Below are 25,641 nucleotides of genomic sequence, written 5' to 3'. Positions count from 1 at the left end.
TTTAAAAAACCGACTCAAATAATTTAAGCATTAAAGTCAGTTTTTTGAAAAAACCGACTCTAAATGTGATTTTTAAAAATGGCGCGCGGTTTGGACAGTCATTAGTGTCGGTTCTTTTTAAACCGAGGCTAATGACCCAACAATTAGCCTCGGTTTAAATATAAACCGAAGCCAATGAACCAGTAATTAGCATCGGTTCAGGTTGAACCGACCCCAATTACTGGGGTTAATGGCATCGGTTCATTGAGAACCGACCCCAATTACTCTTTAAAGTCGGTTAAATAAAAAACCGACTCTAAAGATTCAAACATACCGTAACCTATTGTTCTCCCCTTCCTCTTTCTCTCTTTGCGCCTAATTTTAGCAGCTATCCTCCTTTCCCTGTTTAAGTCGAAAATTGATTCTACTCTTAAGCAGCCGCCGACTCTAAAGATTCAAAGATCAACTATAACCTATTGTTCTCCCCCTTTCTATTTCTCTCTTTGCGCAACCCATTAACAGCTCTCCTCCTTTTTCTCCTTTGCGTCGAAATTTGAGTTTCATAAGCAGCAGCTGGTTTGAAGTTCCAGGCGTTGACTGGGTTTTGTTGTTTTCGATTTGGCAGAAGCAACGGAAAAGAGGTACGTCATTAATGAGTTTGATTTGTTATTCTTCCAAAACTTGAAGAACTGTTAGGAAATATTTATTCAAATCAGAATCTTTGAGGTTCATTGTTATATCCTGTTCTATCTTGTGAATTTTGTTATGATTTCGTTTTTTGTTTCTTTCTTATGGGCTTCGTTTATTGTATGGTGTTCGTGTTCCCTCTGGTTTCGTCCCTGTTCCGTATTCGTTCTTATTGTCATATGGTGTTCTATCTTCTAGTTTCGTCCTGTTCGTATTCATTCTTCTGGTTTTGTCCCTGTTCGTATTCATTCCTCTGGTTTCGGGTGAATGGCCTATTGAGTAATTTCAAAAGATTCCGACCGTACTCGAGCTTCAGATCAATGTCCCCAGAAGAAACTATATGGGCAAAATTGAAACTTAGGACATCGACCTTCACCTAGACTAACAGCATCATCCCTTTATTGTTCACAATAATACTCAACACTAAAAGAACACACACACAAAAGGAGGGGGAAGGGGATGGAGCTGATATCATTACTTCACATAACACTATAGAAGACTTTTAGAATAATTGAGATTTAATTAGTTAAAATCTTTAATAGTTGTATTTGATGAGAAACGGTTTGAGAAAGCGGATTGTGCTTAAACAGCTAATTTAAAAAGATTGAAACTCAGATTTAGGGATCTTCTGTTACATAATATATACAAAGTTGTGAACAAAATAGGCACTTATGATAGAACAAACATGACATTCACGCACTGTGAGTTTCTACTCATGTCCTATCTCAAAGATTGGCCACAAAATAGTGAATTATGCACTAATTCCTCATGAATAAAGGAGCTGTCTAAGTGTTGATAAAACCTGACTTTTGATTGGCACTAGAAAAACCAAACGCCTTGTTGACAAGAGGAAACACAATGTAATGAATCTTAATTAAATAGTATCAATTGTAAGTCCCAATTATCAGCAAAAGAAATCGAAATTTACAGCTACTGAAAAAGTTTGTGATTGCAAAAGTAAAAATATAGCAAATATTAGTTGATTTAAATTGGGATAAGGTACTAAAATAGGTCTAAGGTTTTTGGGGAAGTACCGATTTAGGCTCAACATTCAAAATAGCACCAATTTAGGCTTAACGTTTACAACATAATATCAATTTAGGCTTAACGTTTACAAAATATAGCTAATTTAATTGTACGTGAGGCCTAAATTGATACTATATTGTAAACGTTAAGCCTAAATTGATATTATATTGTAAACGTTAAGCCTAAATTGGTGCTATTTTGAACGTTGAACCTAAATCGTACTTCCCCAAAAACCTTAGACCTATTTTGGTACCTTATCCCATTTAAATTTGCTGAAGAATACCTCTGTATCTGTTTTCAAATATATTGAATAAAACATTAGACATCCCAACCAAAAAGAATTAGAGGCTCAACTCAAACTTAACCTCCCATAACCAAATTCACTGCACTATATGCAAACCTAACTAAACTTTCTATTTTTTTCAATGGAATTTGAAAAAGAAAAAAGAAAAAAAGATATATATCTGCACTGAATAGTGAATACAGAGACACCTTGCTTTATATGTGTGGTCAACCCCTAAAACCACTCTTCTAATGTTATTGTTCAGCTCCCTAATCAATCCCACATTTCGAGTCAAGTTATCAGGAATCTTTGATTCATCGTTTTGGTTTATTTCACTGATTAGCAATCTGTTTTGATCTAGAATGTCCTGAACTTGCATAAAACTCTTCTGAACTGTTTGTAAAGCCTTGTTATCTATTTGGGTTCCATTGCCTATTCCAGAAAATAAATTGTCTTCCATCTCAGCTTTGGATTGGCTTCACTCAGTCAAACCCTTCTCCTGCATAAAAAATTATTAAATGAGAGAAAGGAATCAGCTTTACTAAAGTTGAATTATATCTTGTGTTTTTCCTTCATTTTCTTAGGAAACAAACAGAGAACACTTTATTACATTACACAAAAATCATATCCCTTTTCACATAGAGAAAGGAAATTTTTTAGATAAAAAGAAAAAGAAAAGAAGCAATCTCGAGTTAAGAACACAAATTTTAAAAAGGAAAAGAAAATGAATCACCACAACATATGAGAAAAGTCTATTTAGGATAATTAGCTGCAGATTAAGATTCATATTTATTTGGTGAAAAAAGTGAGATAGAAATTGTTCAAAATCTCTTTAGAATATACTCAGGATGTCAGATATTTGAACATTGTACAAACTGAAGTGGCGTAGTGATTTTAATATACACGGAAATGTGTAATATTCTGAAATTCGGCCCTATAGAACAGCTTAAAAGACATATTCATGGTCACATGCAAAGAAAGATGAAAACTTATCCAACTTAGTATTCAATTTTTTAGGAGAAAAAACAATTAGTCCTCATATTACCTCATTCAAAAGAGAGTTTGAATCACAATGGCTGATGGAGCATAGTTGGTTTGTTTGTTGTGATTCCAAGCTGTGAAAGCAATCATCTAAGATCATACAGAACTATCAAATGGAAGAAAAAAAACCAAAAAATTCACAATTATGAAATACAACTCCTAAAACAATAAAAAGGGCATAAGATAATTTATAGTAGAAACAACATTAACCAACAATGATAATTTTTCTTGCACTAACGATCAAGCTCTTTACTAACTATTTCCCCCTTTTTGAATGACTGTGAAAACAAAGCTTAATATGATATCTCCCATATATATCTATTAGTTGATGTTGTCATGTTAAGCTTATATAGTAAGAAATGAAAGCATATAACATGCAAGAAAACATGGCGTTTTAGCATTACATTGTCAAGTAATATATATACGTTACCTCTGCTCTTCACCAATATCCATACCATTGCTTCCAGTAAATTTATTGTTGGGTAGTGGAGCTTGGCCAGATTCTATGTACATCAGATCTTCCACAAGGCGGTCATAGTGCCTCTTTACTTCGTCAGGTGTTTTTCCACCCAGAGCCTTAGCCACATTTTGCCACCACTCTGGGGTCTTCTTGTCATATATAACTAGTGCCTGCTCAAATAGCTTATTTTGCTTGGGTGTCTAGGATGAGCTAGAACCATGAGAATAAGATGAGCAGAAGTAACTAGATGCCACATGTGGATTAAGTAACTTTTGGATTAAATTCACAGCTTTGCTCATTTAGACACATGTATACCTCCTTTTATGCAAAAATCAACTCTTCAGAGCTATGTAGTTTTCTGATTGATGGGTTTACTTATTAATTTTCTTATTAATTTATGTATTGCTTTATGTTGTCATTCCCTATTAAATAATAGCTATTGCAATATTAACATAACTCTGTTAGCCATGTTTATTTTTTAAACCCCTAAACCCTAAACTCCATCAATCCCTAGACCATATAAACCCTATAAACCTTTAAGCCCCTAAACCTAAACTCTATAAACCCTAAACCCTACGAATTACTGATATTTCAATTTTGGTTGCAGTGAGCTTTCTTTCTGATCTTGGAGGGCTGGGCGTTTGACAATATTTGTGATTCCATATTTGCTTCGCTTTGATCACTCTTAAAGGTAATTTTTTTTATCTTATCCATCACAATACTGATTTATTTTAGTATGGAATATATAATAGCATATATGTGTAAGTAATGTATGATGATGCACTTAAGTCAATAGAAATAATATAAGCATGGTTGGCCTAGATACCCGTTGAGGCTTATTCATTAGGAGTAAGTCTCGAATAGTCCTCGATTTGGGACTGTTCTTAAATTTTTCAATCTCAATTAGGACATGAATACATATATTGATTTTGGTTCTAATGAATGTCACGCCTCGCCACACGAATGCTCTCTGAGTACATATGTAGATACATGATACATTGTCTACTTCGTGTACTTGGAGAACTGTAGGGAGGTGTTGCCGAAGTTTCATTAGAATGTAAAAGCTCTACATCCATTTACAATTCAGATTGGAAATTTAAGAATGGGTTAGGTTGGAGTGATAAGGAGTACCATACATAAGTTTGGTGTTGTATTTACATGAGATAATTAATTACTTGATATCCTGTGCATTTGTTTTGTGTGTTTAGTGGTTAATTAGTATGGATCGAAGTTGGATGTATGGTAATCGAGCTTCCGTTGAGTTCCTACGAGGGTTGGGTGAGTTTAGTAAGGTTGCCATTGAATTCCAATCAAAAAGTGGTTCAATTCGTTGTCCTTGTTGTCACTGCAATAACATGAGGTGTCCAGACGAGATATATGTAGTCCAAGATCACTTAATTTGTGGGGGGTTTAAAAAAAACTATACAAGTTGGACATGGCATGGTGAGATGTTTGATAATGCAGAGAGCTCAACTAAGGCAGTCAGTCATCAGGTGGGTGATGCTGATGTTGAAAACGATAGTGAGGTGGAGGTGGATAGGATTAACGATATGATGCATGATGTAGAGGACGATTTTACAGAGTGTCCTGGTATGTATGATAGAATTTTGAGTTCCTCTGAGACACCATTATATCCTAGTTGTACAACATTCACGATACTTTCAGCTGTCCTTAAATTATTCAACTTGAAGGTGAGCCACAGTTGGACTGACAAGAGTTTTACAGAACTGTTGCAAATTTTGAAAAAAATGCTTCCCGATGGAAACGAAGTACCGATCTCGACTTATGAGGCAAAGAAACTCATGTGCCCTATGGGTATGGAGTATGAGAAGATACATGCATGTAGGAATGATTGCGTGTTGTATCGAAATGACTATGCAGATATGCAAGCATATCCAAGGTGCGGAGTGTCTCGTTACAAGAGAAAGGACAATGATTCATGTTTAAGGAAGAAAGGGGTTCCGGCTAAGGTGTTATGGTATCTTCCAATTATACCGAGATTTAAACGCCTTTTCTCGGATGAAAATAATGCCAAACTATTACGGTGGCATGATGAAGGGAGGAAGAAAGATGGGTTAATGAGGCATCCAGCCGATTCTTCGCAGTGGCGAACCATTGATCGGAAGTTCAAGGATTTCGGTCAGGAAGTTCGGAATCTTAGACTCGGTCTTTGTACCGATGGGATGAATCCTTTCGGAACACTTAGTACCCAGTACAGCACCTGGCCTGTCCTATTAACCATATACAATTTGCCTTCTTGGTTATGTATGAAACGTAGATACATAATGTTATCCGTTCTCATCTCTGGGCCCAAACAACCTGGAAACGACATAGATGTCTACCTAGCTCCACTCATTGATGACCTAAAGTTGTTGTGGGATGAAGGTGTGTCGGTGTTCGATGCATATAGTAGAACGAATTTCACATTGCATGCCATGATTTTTTGTACAATAAATGACTTTCCCGCTTATGGAAATCTGCCAGGATACACTGTAAAAGGAAAAATGGCATGTCCGATTTGTGAGGATGATATGGAAGCAGTGCGTCTACACCATTGTGGGAAACATGTGTACATGAATCATCGTAGGTTTCTCCCTCTAAACCATCCTTTTCGTAGAAAGAAGAAAGCTTTTAATGGAACAACAGAGAAGAAAAAAGCTCGTTTGCCATTATGTGGAAGTGAGGTGTATGATCGGGTTAAAGGCATCGAAACTGTTTTTGGTAAACCTAATAAAAGCAATACAATGGGCGGTTATAAGAAGATGTCAATATTTTGGAAACTTCCATACTGGGAACATTTGGAAGTCAGACATTGCTTAGACGTGATGCATATTGAGAAAAATGTTTGTGATGCCATTGTTGGAACACTTTTGAACATGTCAGGGAAAACGAAGGATGGGGTAAATGCAAGAAGAGACATGGCTGAAATGGGTCGATCCGAGTTGGCACCGCAAGAGAGAGGGAAACGCTACTATCTTCCACCAGCTTGCTACACACTTTCTAAGGCAGAAAAAACTAGCTTTTGTGAGTCATTGCATGGATTGAAAGTACCCGCTGGGTATTGTTCAAATTTTCGTAGAATTGTATCATTAACCGATTTAAAATTAGTTGGAATGAAATCCCACGATTGTCATGTGCTGATGCAACAATTCTTACCGGTTGCAATTCGGGGAATATTGCCACCACAAGTTAGGTATACTATTACAAGATTGTGTCTCTTTTTCCACACTATTTGTAGTCAGGTGATTGATCCAACTAGATTAGATGCCTTGCAAGCTGATATTGTCCAGACAATGTGTGGATTTGAAATGTATTTCCCACCATCATTCTTTGACGTGATGCCTAATTTGGTTGTTCATATTGTTTGTGAAATTAAATTATGTGGACCAGTGTGTCTGAGATACATGTATCCTTTTGAACGAGAAATGGGTACCTTAAAAGGCAGTGTGATGAATCTAGCCCGACCTGAAGCTAGTATTGTCCAACGAACAGTAGCTGAGGAAGTTGCATCATGGTGTTCTCAGTATCTAGCAGACACAAAAGAAATCGGTGTGCCAAAATCTCGTCATTATGATAGGCTTCATGGTAAGGGTACTGTTGGTCGCAAAAGTATAACACTTAGCGCTGAACTGTTGGGAAATGCAGAACTTTATGTGTTGCAAACTCTTTCTGAAGTTCATCCTTACCTCGATGAGCATATGGCATTTCTTAGAAGTACAAATCCTAGTAAAACCGATGCTGAGTTGATGAAGTTGCATAATAAATCTTTCATACGGTGGTTCAAGAGTCGGGTGATGTCTGAAGTAACTAGCAATAGTGACGTATCTTCCACATTGAGATGGTTAGCATATGGATGTAAAATTGTTGTATCCTCTTATGAAGGGTACGACATCAACGGCTATTCTTTTTACACTAAGCGACAAGATGACAAATCGGTTATGCAGAACAGTGGAGTTACAGTTGTAGGTTTGTCATCAGAATATGCTAGTGCGAGGGATAAAACGTTGATTGAAAAGAGAAGGTCATACTATGGATTCATTGACTCAATATTTGAGCTAGATTATGTAGAATTTAAGATTGCCTTATTACAATGTAAGTGGGTTGATAGTAGTCGCGGTATCCAGAACGATGAACATGGGTTCTTAACCTTAGTAAACTTCAATCGATTGGGGCATCATGGAGATCCATTCATATTAGCATCACAAGCAAAACAAGTGTTTTACATGGTTGACCCTGTTGATCCTCAATTATCCATTGTGCTTGAAGGAAAGAGACGCATACTTGGCATTGATGATGTAGTTGATGAAGAAGAATACGATGAACAATTTGACGAGACTGCGTGTTCACCATTCGATATCCCTACAATTGATGTTGTTCATGAGGTCGACACAAATTTTACTCGACAGGATCATGACGAAGGCTTTTATGTTACAATATGAAAAAGACTAAAGATAGGTAAAATTGTTGATTATTCCTAACCTTTATGTTATATATTCTTGTGTTGTTATTATAATTTCAAATAATTTGTGTTATATTTTTTTTAATTTTTTTGTTATTATAATTTGAACTAATTGTATTCCAGGCATTATGAGTGATGATGGGACCACTCAAGGCTCACCAAAGCGAAAGAAGACACGAGGCCCATCAATGGGGCTAAAGCACAAGCCGAATGTTATTAGAGAGCTTGAATGGGACGAATTTAACCGTCCTTTTGGTAAATTTGCTTCAGAGTACTCATCTTATATCAGAGTCATTTGTCGGGGAAAAGTCCCGGTTCGGTATAAAAAGTGGAATCAAGTGCCCAAAGGTTTGAAGGACACATTATGGGAAGATATTCAGGTAACATTGTATTGTATTATTATTATTGAAATATCGAATTCCCATTAATTAACCACATTGAAATATTTTATCAAAAAAAATTAGTTAGCTATATGTAAAATATTTTCATCAAATCATAGGATATATTCGATTGTGCATACAAAAATAATTAAATAAGACATGCAAAATGTTCCAGAGAATCTCCAATTTCCTATATATGCTAAATTTAATCACCCAGACAAAGAAAAAAGTTAATTAGCTATTGAAGGGAAAAGTGAAAAATTCAAAGGCAAGATTCCTATTGTATTACTTTTTTTTTTACATTATCAATCTTAGTAAGCTAACAAAATAGCTCATAAAACAATGTAGAGGGAGTTCTGCCTTCCAAACGATCATAGGAAGAAATCAGTAGTGTTACGTACATGTAATGAGGCTTGGAGGCGATGGAAATATACTTTGAACAGGAAGTTTATCCGCATTAAAAAGGCTAGCAATAAAACAATGCCATATCAAGATGGTCGAATGTCTAAAGAGGACTTTGACTTGTATGCCAAGTATGTCAATACAGATGGATTCAAGGTATTATTTTTGTTAAGTTTTTTATTATTAGTTTTAATATTTTTATTCTTGTTATTAGTGTACTAACCATTTTATATTCCTATATATATTGTAGGCCATTAGTGATAAAGCTAAAGTAAGCAAGTCTTACGATGAACATCCTCATTATATGGGACGGGCGTCATATGCTCAAAATGAAGTTCGATGGCGCAAGAAAGGGTTATATTCCTTATTAAGCGGTGAGGAATCAAGCAACGGTGTGGCTAGTGGTTTATTGCTTAGGGGGCAAAATTGGATTCTTGGAAGAAGCAAAATAGATAAAGACGGTAATTTGATTGTGCCAAATGAGAAGACTAGACAAGTAAAAGAAAAATATGTAAGTGCTTTAAATTTTGCAATATGATATGTTAAATAGTACATTATGAGTTAACATGTTACTAACATTAATATTAAATCGATGTGTAGGATCATTGGGAGCAAAAGAAGAAAGATGGGGAATTTGTGCCTAATAGATCGGACGATATCTTAAGTCGTTCCACAGAAAGGCATGAGCATAGTGGTCGTGTACGTGGAATTGGTGGTATGGTGGGTCATAGAACTGTGTTCGGCCCTTGTAGTAAGACCGGCGGCATGACTCGGGATCAGTACATAGATGTAATGGTTAAGTTGGATCCGCAGAAGCAAACGCAGTCGGAGTTTATGAGGGAACAATTTAAAAAAATGCTTGAAGAAATGGGAATACAGATACCAAGTCAATCGGATGCTCCTGATTGTTTTAGGCCGCTTGATGGCGCTTCCCCTACCCCTGTGGATTCTTTGCCAGTTGATAGGGCTTCACCTGCATTAGGCAAAAGTAGTTGTCATTCTGGTGGTATTGATCCTTTTGTTGACATACAGGTAAATTTAACTTGTATTCATTTCATATATCTCAACTATGGCATTTTAATCCACTGTTGCCCCAATTAACCTTTGCAACCCTATGCTAATCCTCACATGTCTTAATTAAAGAACCTAATAATTACTAAAACTATTGTTCTTTTAGTAGCAGAAAACTGCATTAGTAATTCATGCTGCTTATGATATTTTATTACTATTAAGAGATTGAATAATTGGTAGAACTTTTATAGGGTGTGCCAGATGTTGATTTTAATGAATATAGTTGGTAGAACTTTACATAGGAGTGCTAGTTGTTGAGTCCTTAATTCTAGACTTGCATCAATTAAATGGCTCATTTTTCAGGGAATTTACTACTTCATAACCCCTCTCTTTATCCTTGTAAATTTGAGAATCCACTGGAAATTTATGGAAGCATGGTTGCTTCTGAACTTGTAACTCACTTTGGGAATGTGATCCTGAAACGAATTTCAGGGGGTTGATCTGTGTCTTGTTACTGATATGCTTAAAGGTGATGTATTATGCATTATAATTTGGTAGTTATTAAATTGGAGTATTTGATCAACTCAAGGCCTAAATTACAGGGGTCGCGGTTGACCCTTATTTAGGAAGAAATACAAAAAAAAGAAATTACAGAGTGCAAATTCCATCTTTAAATGTAAAATTTCCTTTGGATTTTGTACTACCGGCCAAAATCTGCAACGGAATGGAAAAATACTTTGTAAAATTATAGAGTGCAAACATACAGAGTGCAAATTGATTTTGTACTTTGTTATATTGAAAGTACTGATTTTGTAAAATTACAGAGTGTAAATTGATCCTTTAAATGCTGAACTTTGTCATGGTTTAAGCCATTTTAGTCTTTCTCATCTTTGCTATAAATGGATATTTTAATCTCATTCATTGATCTTGCTTTATTAAAGATATAAATGTGAATAATTTTATTGGAATGATAGCATATCATCTTATCGAGGCTATTATCTTAAAGTTTTGACCTTTAATTCCTCTATTTTATTTTGCTATTTTAACTTGCAAATATGTTTGATTTAATTAAGGACACTTAAGATTACTGCACAATTAGTTGTATTTCAATTTACTTAATTCTAAAATTTTGACCCTGGATGTTAATTTAATAAGCTAGCCAACGTTTTATTCTTACAGATTTTAGTACTTAAATTGTTGACAATTGCAACACTTAAACCATATTTAACTTTTTTTTGTTTTTAATATACCTTATGATTAATATACTATAGGTACCTAAACAATGTCAAGTATTATTGTTGGTTGAGGGTGAGCGAGTTGTTGTTGCTCATGGGGTTATTCACCCAGAAATGAAAGTCAATCACGGAATGACAATCAATCCTGAAAATGTGGTTGTCAACATTGACGATTATGAAAATGATTATGGAGATATACCTGTTCCAGTGCCATCAGAACATATTCAAATTCTCGGTGAAGCTAGTGGATCTTTCACACAGTGGCCAAAGAATTTGATTCTGCTTTTAGGAGATAAGGTAATAACTAATTCACATTGTTAATTAAGTTTTGATAGTTTACTCCTTTTATATGGTTATGGATGTTCACTAATATCTATTAATTAATCGGTTATTATAGGCAAGCTGTTCGAAGGGGGATACAAGTAAAAAGAAACATGATCAAAGTGCAAATGAGTCGGTGATACAAAAAAAAAAGTTAGATCTTAATGAGGTTGCCTTACCGAAGTTGACTAAGAAGTGCAATTATATGCGGAGAATGTTGGATGAAAATCCCACACATGACATGTTTGAGATGCTTGATGACCATGTTTTTGGGAGTGAAGAAGAGATTAAGATTTTTATTGGAAGAGAAGATGTGGATCAGCTACTACATGGGGAGTGGCTTAGTACTTCAGTGTTGGAAGTGTTCATTACGTAAGATAATCCTTCAACTTATTTTTGTTTCCCATTTTGGGTTTGCCCTTAAATATCTAACTCTTATTATATATTATTATATAGTGGTTTGAAAACTATGCACAATCGTCACCTTGACTCTGTTGGATTCATGTGCTCGCATTTGATTTCGTCTACCACGATAAATTCAAAGCAGGAAGTCCGGTGTAGGAAATACATGATAGACGCACTCATAAAATACAAAGGCAAACGTCTCATCCTTTGTCCATACCATGACAGGTATATCTACAAACCTTCATCAACCTATGATACCTCCAATTTTATTATGTTTATATTAGCATTTTCTTCTCTGAATAGGGTGTGTTAGTGATGCAGCGGAATAAACAGACTTTCGTTCTAAACGAATGCTCGCGCACGAACAAAGCTTAAAACCGTCAACTATCGTTGAATCGCGCACGACTAACGAAAATTGGAAGAAAGAGATTAAACTCTGAAATTTTTATTAATCAATAACTGCCTTACATAAGGTGGGGGTCGAGCCTTTATATAGGCTGACAAATAAAAACCTAATCCGAAACCTAAAAGGAAAAGGAAAACAACAAAACAAGGAAAGTGCGATAAAACACAAAAAAAAGGCCGATTTGAGGCCCTAAACGACCTCGGATGGTTAAAAAACACGTCCACCATAGGTCTATAGACCGATGGGTTTGATTCAGTGGGCCGAATCCAATGAAATTAGGGTCCGAAATCACTAAATTTCAACAACCCCGTTTTAACTTAAAAATCTCAATTTCGGGTCCGCTTTCTCCAAATAGTTCAAGGCCCGCTCCACTTCATCAGTTAGGATCATAGAATCACTTAATTGTTTATTTTAAAATTACAATGTAAAAACGGCATTATACATGGTCAAAATTATTATGATTAATGTGTAAGGCTTCTACTTAAGAAGCAAAGGGTCTTATTATTATTATTATTATTCTTGTCCAGTAACTTTTGACATTTGATAAGAAAGTAGAGATTGACCAATTTTTGTGTTATGCTCGTTTTGTAGCAGCCAAGTTGGACCAATTTTTGTGCAGTTGCAGAGTGTTACTTTTTTAATAAAGGGCGGTTACTCTATGTTTGTTTATTGAATTCTTTTTGTTGAATTGGTTAGGCATCTTGTGAATGATTTTTTAATGAATCAATTTTCACAAAAATATCCAAAATCAAATTGGCATCAGCTGGATATATGCCAAAAATCTTTCTAGCTACAGTTAGTTATATTTGAGAATGAATGGGTATGGTATTGTGATTTCAAAATTTAATTATTAATGTCTAAATCACTTTCATCAATACTCTAGCATGAATTGATCATTCCTTTGCCTTTAATGTAGCGGTCATTGGATTCTTCTTGTGCTATGTACAGAGAATAATGAGGTCTATGTTTTTGATCCAAAAAGGACTTCATCGAAGTTTGTAAACAGTCCAGTCAAGGAACACATGAGTAGTGCTTTCTTGGGATATCAGCAGATGGAATCTAAAAGGAAGGCTAAACCACCTTTGAAATGGATTGTTGCAAAGGTACGTACGTATTAAAGTTTGTTTAGGAAGGTTTTGTGGTTTGTGGAGTCAAATTGTGTGGTTTTGTAATTGTATATGTGCTTTTGTAAATATATGTGTAGTGTCCTCAACAAAAAGGATCTACAGAGTGCGGATACTTTGTAATGCGATACATGTTGGATATAATTTTGCAACACCGAGATTTCCAAGAGTTAAAAGATGTATGTTTTTTTGTATATATTTTAATTTGTATCCTTATTATGTATATCACTTTTGGATAATGTATTTACATTTTATCTTTTCTATTTAATAAGGTTTTTGGAAGAACTACACCGTATACCGAGGACGAGCTTAATGAGGTTTTGGATATTTGGGCATCACGGTTCATATCCTTTTTATGTTGCGCCATGAATTAGGTATGTTATAATGTAATAATGTTCTTAAGTCATTATTATTGTGAAGTTCGTGTTTATATTATTATTGTTTTAATGTAATATGTCTTATTGTCATTACTGAAAACGTGTCGGTGCGAGTGCCTGCCTAGTCTTGCTGAAAGATTGCAGATCACTAGTGTAAAGGAGTTCTATTAATTTAAACATGCTTGTTGGTCCCATTTTATTTTCATTTTCATGCAGAAACAAATGCTAAACCATGAACCATCTGTAACTTCACCGTTTGACTAAAAAACCTCTTCAGATTCTTTTCCCTCATGTATTATATATGAAGGTGGGAACTATGGTTTTAACCACCTGATATCCATCATTTGATTATGTTATTCATTGGCCAATTTTGACATGGATTTAAATTGGGCCAATAATTGTAGTAGGTGATGGATATAAGAAAATTTTCTTATATTCAAGTGGGTATTTGCATGCTTTGTTACTGCATACCAAATAAACATATATTGGATATTCTAATCCAGGAATGTAGGCTATACATATCTTCTGCATTTATTTTATCATGGAACTTGAAAACAACTATTATCCTAACTATTCCTTAGCATATGTATCACTTTCTGCACTTGGTGTGATGATGGTACTGCTTTGTATACCATCATTGCTGCATCCATTTCATTTCAATTATTACACTCATTTCAACCTAAACTATAACATCATACATGTGTACCTTCAATAAGAAAGATGAATCCGCAGAACATCATGAATGGATGAACATGTAGAACACTTGCATCAACATTACATTTAATATTATATATGCATGATACTGATACAGTTATGAAAATTGTCTTGTCATGAATTTCCTCTTTCTACATTTTCTTATTTTCATAGAAATTCAGAGCAGAAAACTTTTAGTTCTGAGGTACAATAAAGTGTTCAATGATTTTGCTATTTATGTTTGATACTAATTAAAGCTTGATTCATGGACAGGAAAATACTGCTGATATAGGGAAATGTATATGGTAAGTAAAGAATCTAATCTGCCCTTATGTTTTCAACTTTAAAATTTCTGGTTAAATTTTTTTTTAGCCTTATCATGATGCTATTTGTTTCTCTAAAACTGTAGGCAAAATAAGCATGCGATTGATATATAGAATGACATCTCTTGGGCAGAACAAATCAGCATCTGTTATTTGAGCAGAGGAGGTCTAGTCATATCACACATTGGTGGTTCTTTTTGGATGGTAAGCTTAAAGAAGTTATATGAAGCTGAGTTAATTAATTGGTGACTTATCAAAAGAAACAAAGAAGTATAGACATTTTGACATTAGCATGTTATAGAAAGTAGTATGATAGAGTAGTAATGAGTATATATCAGTTTTTTTTGTGTGTTTGCAGTAATATACAGCTGGTTAAATACTTGAAAATACTGTGAATATTGATACGCATATGTAGCAGATTAATTAATTACCCTATTTTTGTGTACTTTTTTTTATTGATTTTGCATTTAATTTCAGTAATACATCAGGATCAATTTCGATTACGGTAAATAGTTGAGGATAAAAAATCTTGTTTACCGTTAATTACAGTAATACAAAAAAATAGAGCAGGTTTAATTTGAACCTGCTGATGTAAAATTGTTAAAAACAATAACATTAGGGCCAGTTGTTTGTAGCAACCGACTCTAATATAATTAATATTAGCCACAGTTGCAAAACAACAGACTCCAATGATGAGAGCATTGAAGTCGGTTGTTATAACAACCGACTCTAATGTTGTTATCATTAGCCACGGTTCTTCTACAACTGACTCTAATGATCAGAGAATTAAAGTCGATTGTTACGAAATATCGTGGCTAAAGACCCCTTTTAGCCACGGTTTTTCGTAACAACCGTGGCCAAAACATAAGGTATTAGAGTCAGTTATACGTAAAAACTGACTCTAATGTCCCTTTGGCCACGGTCGATAAACCGTGGCTAAAGACGAGAAGCATTTGCCACGCCCCCCTTTGGCCACGGTCGACAAACGATGGCTAATGACAAAAATTGACCGTGGCCATAGGCCATTTCTGTACTAGTGGTTCTCCTCGAATCAGAAGACGTGTTCGCATGGAAGGATGAGATCCTCACAGGGGTCAGTCCAGATGTGATCACTCATAAGCTCAATATCGCCGAAGACGCGGTCCCTGTGGCTCAGAAGAGAAGGAATCATGGGCCAGAGAGATAGAAAGTGATAGAGGAAGAGATATCTAAACTGAAAAAGGCGGATGCCATCGAGAAATTTATTTACACGCAATGGCTAGCAAATGTGGTCCTAGTTAAAAAGGCAGGCAGATCATACCGCATGTGTATCGATTTCACGGACTTTAATAAGGCTTGTCCCAAAGACAACTACCCTTTGCCTTGCATTGATATCCTAGTTAACGGAACCGCAGGACATGCAGTATATTCCTTCACAGATGTGAAGTCGAGTTATCACCAGATCCTCATGGAGCCATCAGACATGATCAAAACTTCCTTTGTAACTCACCAAGCGACTTATTGCTTCAAAGTCATGCCTTTTGGGCTTAAGAATGTTGGAGCTACTTACCAGCGGATGATGAACAAAATATTCGAAGGAAGAAAAGGTGACAACTTCTCACACTATGATAACATTGAGATATTATCCCGAGGACCAAAAGGGATATTCACCTAAAGAACGCCGCGTATTGATCCTCCAAAGAGATCCGACTGGCGGATCACCAAGGTCCCATCAAAAGAGACCCGCCAGCGAACCTATGAGGCGAATCTCCTTGAACACTCATTCGCCATTGGAACGGCTGGGCCGACCTGACCATAAAGACCATTAATGAGCTATCAATTGGCTAACTGCCGGCTTAAAGGTAACTCGTAGCCGCCATTAATGGAACATTAATGGAGACTTTCTAGTTACTAAAAGTTACAAGTTTCTAGCTATATATAGCCTACGTCTCAGGCTATCAAGGTACACATTCATTCTTACCCTTTGTCAATTCAGTTTTCCCTCTTGTTCTTCCTTACTGACTTTGGCATCGGAGCTTTCCCCCGTTGAACCCAACGACGCCCCCACAGGGACGGAAGTTAATCAGAATTTCTCCGCGTGTCATCAATTGGTGCGGTGAACGTGGAATCTTTAATCAAATAAAGGGTTTCCATTCACGTTCGAAAGAATATGGCAAACGAAGAGCAGAACCCTTCCTCAGGGGTTGAAACACCATTAATAACACCATCGAGTCAACCAGTAACTAGTGCTGGGCGTGCTGATTCAAATGCTCCCACAACGCAAGCTGAAAGTAGTATGCCCCCGGATGCTTTCATCTACATGTGTGCAGAAGCAATAGGAGAGAAGTTTGGCTCTGAGACAGGTAATCGCCTATGGTCATTTATGACCATTCCTCCGTTTTGGAGCATGGCGCCCACATCTACGATATCTTCTTGGCCGCAGATGACTCTAGGACCAAACGCCCTCAATTCTTCATTTCTCCAAGCTCACAATACAGAATCCATGGTAACTACCACGGCGGCGTTTGGAGAACGACCGATCAATCAGGAATTATTCCCTGCTGGCGCAGGAGGAAGTCAAAGGAGCGATCAGCCTCTTCCTGGCGGATCTGTAAGCCATTGGATCAATCTAGGCGGATCAGATATCCCAAGGCGACCACGGTCGAATCTCTCATTGGGTGGATCGGAAGGGCGAAAACACAAAAAGCGTAGAAAAGAGAAAAGTAGGCGGTCCGAATCACCTTCGCCCCGAAGACTGAGATCCTCCTGCAAAGGCAGATCACCCCCGTCTACTGGACGTAGACAGAGCAAAAGGCCCGTGGAGACACCACGTACAAATGAGCCACCACCACCACCACACCAAGGGAGTGATGGGCACATTCCTTCAGGAGGCTCTGGAGGGGGTAGCGGTCAAGCTCCCCCGGGCGGACAGGGTGGAGGAGGTGGACGTGGAAACGGAGGCGGACGTGGAAGCGGGGGCGGACGATCACCCTCAGATCCGTCTTCAGGATCCAGCTCTTCACCTTCTCCAAGCAGATCTCCACGGAGGGGCTGCCCAAGAGCGGGTCTGGAGAATTTTGACGATAGAGTTCGAGCTGCGGTGCTCCGCATGAATTAAGGAGAATGCCAGGCATAACCCATTCGCCAATAGAGATTCACCCTTCACGGCTTGGATCGAGGTAGAGGAAATGGATAGGCATTTTAAAATACCTAATCTCCCTATATATACAGGTGCTGACAACCCAGAAGCCCACGTCAGAAAGTACTGAATACTGCTTCGCCTCAACCGTGCAACTGAACCAGTGCTATGCAAAATGTTCGTCACCACGTTAGGAGGTCCCGCTTATGGATGGTTCCAATCTCTACCTCCTAGCTCGATAGACAGTTGGGACCAACTAAGCAGAGAATTTTGTGCTAAATTCACCGGCTGTATTCCTCCAGTGGTCAAGTCAAGGAAGCTTTTTGAATTAAAGCAGAAGGCGAACGAATCCCTTCGAGAGTATGTAAACTCTTTCAACAAATTGTGTATACAAATTGTTGATGTGGAGATCTCCATGGCAGTGGAATCTCTGGTAAAAAACACCACTTGTAAGAGTTTACAGGAGGATCTAATTCGAAAGAAGCCCAACAGCATGGCGGAATTGATGGAGCGCTGCAAAGACTTTATGGAGGTAGATGACATTCGTCGTGAATCATCATCTTCGCCTAGAAGAGACAAAAGTGAATCTCGCCATCGGGATAGAGAAAAGGACAAGCACCAGGATTCCTCCTCTAAGAGCCGGCGAAGGGGTTCTAAGAACAAATCGTCATTTGTCACTTCCTTCACACCTCTCAATGCTTCTAAAAGTGAAGTGCTTATGTGGATCGAGAACAGTCAACACAAACGGAGCATTTCGTACCCCGAACCAAAAGGGGGGGAGTACACCAATACTGGTAAAAATCCTAAAAATTATTGTAAATATCACAAGAAAAATGGTCATGACACAGATGCATGCTGGGAGTTAGCTCGGGAAATAGAGCGTCTCATTGAGAGGGGCAAATTGGATCGGTTCATCCAAAATGATGGAAAGAAGGGAGATGGTGATCAACCCAGAGATGACCCAAAGAAGAAAGGAAAGGGGACCGTCAATGTCATAGCAGGCGGACCTGGGTACCAACCAGTACTGAAAAAGGCAAAGACCACTGCTCTTGACAAGGCATCGTTGAATCGCCCCTTTGCAGACGTAGGTCCAGAGATCTCTCCTCATGCAGATGCTTTGGTCATTACTATGATAGTGGAAGGCTGGGAGATGAAAAGAGTGATGATCGATACTGGGAGCTCGTGTAATGTCATCACAAGAGGAGCTTTCGCTAAACTCATGGTTGATCCAATCCAAGTGGAACCAACCGTAGTGGATATCCTGGGAGTGACAGGACATACCGTCCAGACAAAAGGCCAGGTAACATTGGATTGTGAGTTAGCAGATGAGGATCAGGTCTGGAAAGGCGATCTGGAATTTTCTATCTTGGATGGTCAGTTGGCCTACAATATTATCCTCGGACGGCCCTTTATCTCCGAAGCGGCAGCCCTTATCTCCATACGTCACTTAACTCTTTACATCCCCACGGCCAAGGGAGGTGTAATGATCAGAGGGAGCCAAAAGGTGGCTCAGGAGACGTATTCCGCATCACTAATGATTCGCCCCCAATCTAAAGACGAAGACGAAGAGGAGCTCGTCACAATGGCCTTGGGCGAGACAGAAATGTACCTCATGGCGGATGAGAAGCAGGTGCGAATGGCTAAAGGGCTCAAAGGTGAAGTTAAAGAAGCAATCACCAAGGTTCTCCATGAAGCGGAAGACGTCTTTGCATGGAAAGATGAGATCCTCCCAGGGATCAGTCCAGACGTGATCACTCACAAACTTAACATCGACAAAGATGCAGTTCCCGTAGCTCAGAAACGGAGAAACCATGGCCTTGAAAGGCAGAAGGTGATAGAGGAAGAGATCGCCAAGCTCCAACGGGAGGACGCCATTGAAGAGGTACTTTATACACAATGGTTGGCGAACGTCGTTCTGGTGAAAAAGGCAGGTGGATCCTACCACATGTGTATTGAATTTACGAATCTCAACAAGGCTTGTCCCAAAGACAACTATCCTTTGCCATATATTGACATACTCGTAGATGGAACCGCCGGACATGCTATGTACTCCTTTACAGACGTAAAGTCAAGTTATCATCAGATCCCCATGGAGCCTTCAGATAGAATCAAGACCTCGTTCGTGACTCACCAAGCCACTTATTGTTTCAAAGTCATGCCCTTTGGGCTTAAGAACGCGGGTGCCACCTATCAGCGGATGATGAACAAAATATTCGCGGAAAGCAAAGGTGATAACTACTATGTCTATGTGGATGACATGATCATCAAAAGCACCACTGTGGAAAAACATGCAGATGATGTAAGGGAGGTACTGGCCGTACTCCGACGCCACAATATTAAGCTGAATCCGGAAAAATGTACCTTTGGTGCGACATATGGAAAGTTCTTGGGATTCATGATTAGCGAGAAAGGAGTGAGCCCGAATCCTGACAAGGTTAAGGCTGTTCTGGAAATGCAAGCACCGCGGAACATCAGGGAAGTGCAACGCCTTAACGGGCGGATCGTGGCCTTGGGCAGGTTTATCTCCTGTTCAGCTCGTAGGTGTCAGCCGTTTTATGAAGTCATCAAGAAGCAAAAGGCATTCGAATGGAATGAGGATTGTGAAAAGGTTTTCGAAGGAATCAAACGGTTTCTCTCAGAACCGCCCATGATGAATCGACCCCTAAAAGGTGAGAATCTCTACATGTATGTCTCGGTTACAGATAAAGCTGTGTGCACAGTCATGATAAGAGAAGAGGATGGCCAGCAGTATCCAATCTATTACGTGAGCAAAGTATTGAAGGATGCTGAAACCAGATATTCTAAACTTGATAAAATGGCTCTGGCCGTCATCACCACGACAATCCGCCTTAGGCCATACTTTCAGGCCCACACTGTCATAGTTCGCACGAATATACCTATGAGAAAAGTATTGCAAAAGCCGGACACTTCGGGGAGATTGATGGAATGGGCAATTCGCCTGGGAGAGTTTGATGTGCGATATGAGAGCAGGTCCGCCTTGAAGAGTCAGGTCTTGGCAGACTTTGTGAATGAATAATCAACGATTGCCTCTACAGAAAGTCTTTTAGCCATCCTTGGTTAAAATGTATTCTACCAGAAGAGGGACAACAAGTCCTCAAGGAGATGCACGAGGGATCATGTGGGGCCCATGAGGCATCCGCCTCCATCTTAAAGAAATCCAGGTTAGCAGGATTTTATTGGCCCACTGCCGAGCTTGATGCACAAAAATTGGTGGAATCTTGCCATAGTTGTCAGATTCATGCGAATGAATCACACACTGCCAAACATCTCCAGAGGCCCATCATTGAAGGGCGACCCTTTGCCCTCTGGGGAATTGACATCGTTGGACCATTTCCTCCTACTCGTAGACAAAGAAGGTATGTGGTAGTGGCGGTAGATCACTTCACCAAGTGGGTAGAAGCCGAAGCTGTCTCCTCCATCACTACTGAACGAATGGTGGAATTTGTTAAAGACAATATCGTGGGAAGATATGGCGTACCTCACACAATCATCACTGATAATGGAACGCAGTTCAACTGCGGCGAGTTCAAAACTTTCTGTGAGAAATTGGGCATTTTGAACAGATTCGCCTCCGTTTATTATCCTCAATCCAACGGTATGACTGAAGTTACGAATCGGACGATCGTAAAAGGAATAAAGAAGAGATTGGGGGAGCATGATAAGAAGTGGGCGGATCAGTTGACGAGCGTCTTATGGGCGTATCGCACCACCCCTAGAACGGCCATGGGAGAAACATCATTCGCCCTCTCTCATGGTGTAGAAGTTGTAATCCCAGTTGAAATACTGGTCCCAAGTGATAGAGTTGCATTCTATTGCGAGGAGGACAACAGCCGCAGATTAAAAGAAAGTCTTGATCAAGTGGAAGATCGAAGAGACAAGGCTTATGTACGTATGGCGGCATACAAGCAGCGGATCGCCGCTTATCATGACAAAAACGCCAAACTTGTAGAATTGAATGTGGGAGATCTCGTGCTCCGCAAAGCCGACAAAATCCAGTCTCGAGAAGGGAAGGGCAAGCTAGGGCTCACCTGGACGGGTCCATACCAAATAGTGGACAAGATTGGGTTCGCCACATTTAAGATTCAAGACATGGAGGGGAACACATTGCCACGCACGTGGAACCTCCAAAATCTCCGCAAATATTTTGTTAGAAAATAAAGTGTACATACGGTCTTGAGTACTCTTTTTCCTTTAGTAAGCTTTTTTCCCATGTGGTTTTTCTTATTAAAGGTTTTAACGAGGCTCACATTTAAGACCTGCTTGCTGTAATAAAGCATTTCTCCTATCAATAAACATCGATTGTTCTATTATCTATGTTCTTTTTAAAGTTTTTATTGCAGCAATATCAATATTCCAGTCTTAAAAAGAAGGGGGGCATCCAAAGATACGCTCTCCACATTAAAAAAGTACAGCTATCTCATCGCTACTTTTTCTCCTCAAAGATAGGAGAACAAATCTCATGGGCGGATCCATCTCTAGAGGATCCCCATTCGAGATAGAGTTAAAACGATCCTTGGAAGCAAGGTCTTTACACTCTCTTACTCCCTTCCCGAAGAAGGGTCCACAAAGTCCTCTAGGCGAATCACTTCACCTCAAAGATAGGTCGCAAGATGATCCCTGAAGGCAGCTTTACTTCCTCTAAGGGAATAAAACAGCTTCAAACCTTCACAAAGGTTCGCACAATGGAGTATGGCTGGCCACCTACTCCAAAATAAATCCTAGACGCTTATATATCTACTTACGCAAACGTAAAGGTAAATAGCTACCATAAGGATTAAACAAATTGTACTTAAGCTTTACACATAAAGTTATACATTAATAGGAGCATCCTCCTTTACACTTGATTCCCCTGTTATGCCCTCCAAAGGGGTCTCCTTTTGTACAGCATCAGGTATGCCCTCAGGAGGAATCACTGGCTCCACAGAAATAATTCCTCCTAAAGGAACAGAATTGTCCTTTGATAGCTCATCACCTATCTTCAAAGGAACTTCACTTACATCCACAGTTGGAGGGATGACAATAGGCTTGCCTTCCTGGACGGATCCCTTCATCCATTCCCGAACACGATCCCGAATGTAGTCCTTGACATTTGGAGTTTCGCGATATTTAACAACTACATTTGGATCGGGAACAGCGAATTCCGGATCCGTAAAATCGATCTCAGGATATTCCAATTGGAAGTATGCCATAAGCCATTCACCATAGAAGAAGGCTTGCTCTCCAGCCATAAATTCGGCATCCGCTAAGGCTTCTTCATGCTCCTTAGCATCCGCTTCAACCTTCTCCCTCAACTATCGAATCTCAGCATCCTTACGGGCGGATTCAGCATCTTTAAGAGCAAGAGCTGATTCGGCATTCGCCTTCGCCTCCGCAGCTTCTTTTTGCAACCTTTCTATGGTGGCCTTATCCGCCACCCCTTGAAGAAGCTCAGCCTCTGCAACTCGTAAGCGAGTATACGCCTACGAAAGCAAACAAAAGCTTAGTCGTTATTAATCCCTAAAAGAAATTGCCTAAAATCAAACGGATGGTTGAGAAAGCACTTACGGACAGAAGCTCCTTTTTCCCAAGTTGGATGTTGGCAGCTCCTGAGATTAGAGTTTGACTCTTTCGAACCCTGCCTAATTGCCCTAGAGCTTCATCCAGATCGTTGATTACCGACTCATTCTCCAGGGATCCCTCATCTCCATATTTAGCGGCCCAATAACCGCCCAAATCAGGTCTCGCCATCTACACCATAATCTCCAGGTCAAAACCTAAAATTAAAATGTAGAAAGGAAAAACAAGTAGAGCAATTTACCTGTTCCTTGTTCGACGAAGTTATGGCGGATCTTAATGCATCGGCCATCAACTTTTGCCCGGCCGAAGCAGTGTATCCCTTCTTCTTCTACGGCGGATCAATTGCTGGATCCGCAACACGCTTTCCTACATTCTTTTGAGGCTCCATCGCCTGCGCCTTCCTACGGGCCTCCTCCTCCTTCATCTTCTTACGCATCTCTACAAGAGCGTGATTGGCCTTAGATACACCCCTGTCCAAGAAGAACAATCAAATAATCAAGGTTTAAAGAAAATTAGAGTTACCTTGATCAAATTGAGCAATCTTGGAGTAAGTGAACTTGTCTCCATCTCGGCGGATCAAAGGAATGTCGTTCATCATAAAGTCTAAAGCATCGGCATATGTCCAAGCATTCGCCTTAACGCTCTTCATGAGATCCGCCACAGCCTCATCGCTATCTGTCATTATTCGCATATCACCCGCCATGTGTAGAGGTCTGGCATTCCAATATGATGGAAAGCCTAACGGCTCATCCTCCTTAATCTTCACATAAAAGAACCTTTCGTCCCAAGAGTGGACATTTGACATCTTGCCACTAAATGGCGAATAAACTCCAAATTTGGCATTGGTAAGAAACGACTCAGACTTTCGTTTAGAAGGTTTATGAAAGGTTCGGAAGACGCGAGGTGAACACACTACGCCTAGATTTGAAGCTAAATAGAAATCTAGAGCCAGATCTAACCAGCCATTAGGGTGCAACTGACAGGCGGTGATATCAAAATAAGCAAGGTTATCTGCCATCATCTTTGGGAGAGGTAGACGAAATCCCCTCTCTACATGACTATAATACACGGATAGATATCCGCGTGGCGGATAGGCTGGTCGTTGATGGGCATCCGCCAGTTGAGTTTCATAATTTTTAATCCACGGAAAGCGATCCGCCAGGTTCGCTAGATCCGCAGAGCTCATACGAGATGAGGTGGACTCGGCACGAGGCCTCTTTTTCCTAGGAGGAGCTGACGAAGAAGCCTCCATCCTTAAGTATGACCTAAAACCGGTGGGCCGGAATACAGCGGGTAATGACGACGGGATGGTTTTGAACCTCGCCGGAACGAGATCGACGTTTATTACACGCCGAGTCACGCAACTCAGCTAAATTACAACTAACGGAATCCTCAGAAGAAGAGGAATTCTCTGAGGAAGAAGAAGTCCAGCTAAAAATGGGTTCGGAAGATGAGGTTAAATCAAATAGCTCGGACGTAGATTCAGAAGAGGAAGAAGAACTCCTAAACATTTAGAAAAAATAAAATGGGAAAAGATGAACTTACATGTAAGCGAAAGCTTTGAAGGAACTCTGAAACTCCCAGAAAAAGCTTCGAGCAACGAAAAGGTAAATGAAGACGAAATAGGGAAGAGAGAGAAAGAGAAGGAAGAAGAAGGCGTCTTCTCTTTCCTTGGACAGTGCGCCCGTTACACGTGTCACTCTGCGATTGGCATCGAACAGAGTGCTCATTAATGCAGGTAGTCATGACGGCGCGCAGAAGCTCAAAAGCCCTAAAGGACTTTAAGGGAACTTTGGGGGGGGGGGGGCTTCTGATAACATTGAGATATTATCCCGAGGACCAAAAGGGATATTCACCTAAAGAACGCCGCGTATTGATCCTCCAAAGAGATCCGACTGGCGGATCACCAAGGTCCCATCAAAAGAGACCCGCCAGCGAATCTCCTTGAACACTCATTCGCCATTGGAACGGCTGGGCCGACCTCACCATAAAGACCATTAATGAGCTATCAATTGGCTAGCCGCCGGCTTAAAGGTAACTCGCAACCGCCATTAATGGAACATTAATGGAGACTTTCTAGTTACTGAAAGTTACAAGTTTCTAGCTATATATAGCCTACGTCTCAGGCTATCAAGGTACACATTCATTCTTACCCTTTGTCAATTCAGTTTTCCCTCTTGTTCTTCCTTACTAACTTTGGCATCGGAGCTTCCCCCCGTCGAACCCAACGACGCCCCCACAGGGACGGAAGTTAATCAGAATTTCTCCACGTGCAGTTTATGTGGATGACATGATCATTAAGAGCACCACCATGGAAAGACATGCAGAGGACAT

At 39.4% G+C, this 25,641-nt stretch overlaps 1 protein-coding gene across 6 annotated transcripts; it reads left to right on the top strand.

Annotated features, from left to right (window-relative positions):
• The first annotated feature begins 321 nt into the window (after positions 1-321).
• LOC136209074 (uncharacterized) lies at positions 322-15,059 on the top strand. Of its 6 annotated transcripts, XM_066000437.1 has the most exons (14): positions 322-620; positions 4,084-4,167; positions 8,059-8,315; positions 8,664-8,873; positions 8,968-9,228; positions 9,318-9,749; positions 11,000-11,260; positions 11,361-11,656; positions 11,741-11,914; positions 13,012-13,198; positions 13,300-13,398; positions 13,492-13,593; positions 14,563-14,594; positions 14,699-15,059. In XM_066000437.1, the coding sequence occupies exons 3-12, from the start codon at positions 8,064-8,066 to the stop codon at positions 13,591-13,593; spliced, it is 2,274 nt and encodes a 757-aa protein (XP_065856509.1). In that variant the 5' UTR covers positions 322-620; positions 4,084-4,167; positions 8,059-8,063; the 3' UTR covers positions 14,563-14,594; positions 14,699-15,059. The 6 variants fall into 6 exon arrangements, with proteins under 6 accessions (XP_065856509.1, XP_065856511.1, XP_065856513.1 ...); XM_066000438.1 differs by lacking the exons at positions 322-620; positions 4,084-4,167 and adding an exon at positions 7,797-7,931; XM_066000439.1 differs by lacking the exons at positions 14,563-14,594; positions 14,699-15,059 and having other exon boundaries at positions 13,492-13,594.
• Positions 15,060-25,641: the final 10,582 nt, after the last annotated feature.

The sequence above is a fragment of the Euphorbia lathyris genome, chromosome 10, assembly GCF_963576675.1.
Source record: "Euphorbia lathyris chromosome 10, ddEupLath1.1, whole genome shotgun sequence".
Lineage (NCBI taxonomy): Eukaryota > Viridiplantae > Streptophyta > Magnoliopsida > Malpighiales > Euphorbiaceae > Euphorbia > Euphorbia lathyris.
This window is presented reverse-complemented; position numbering and strand designations above follow the sequence as displayed.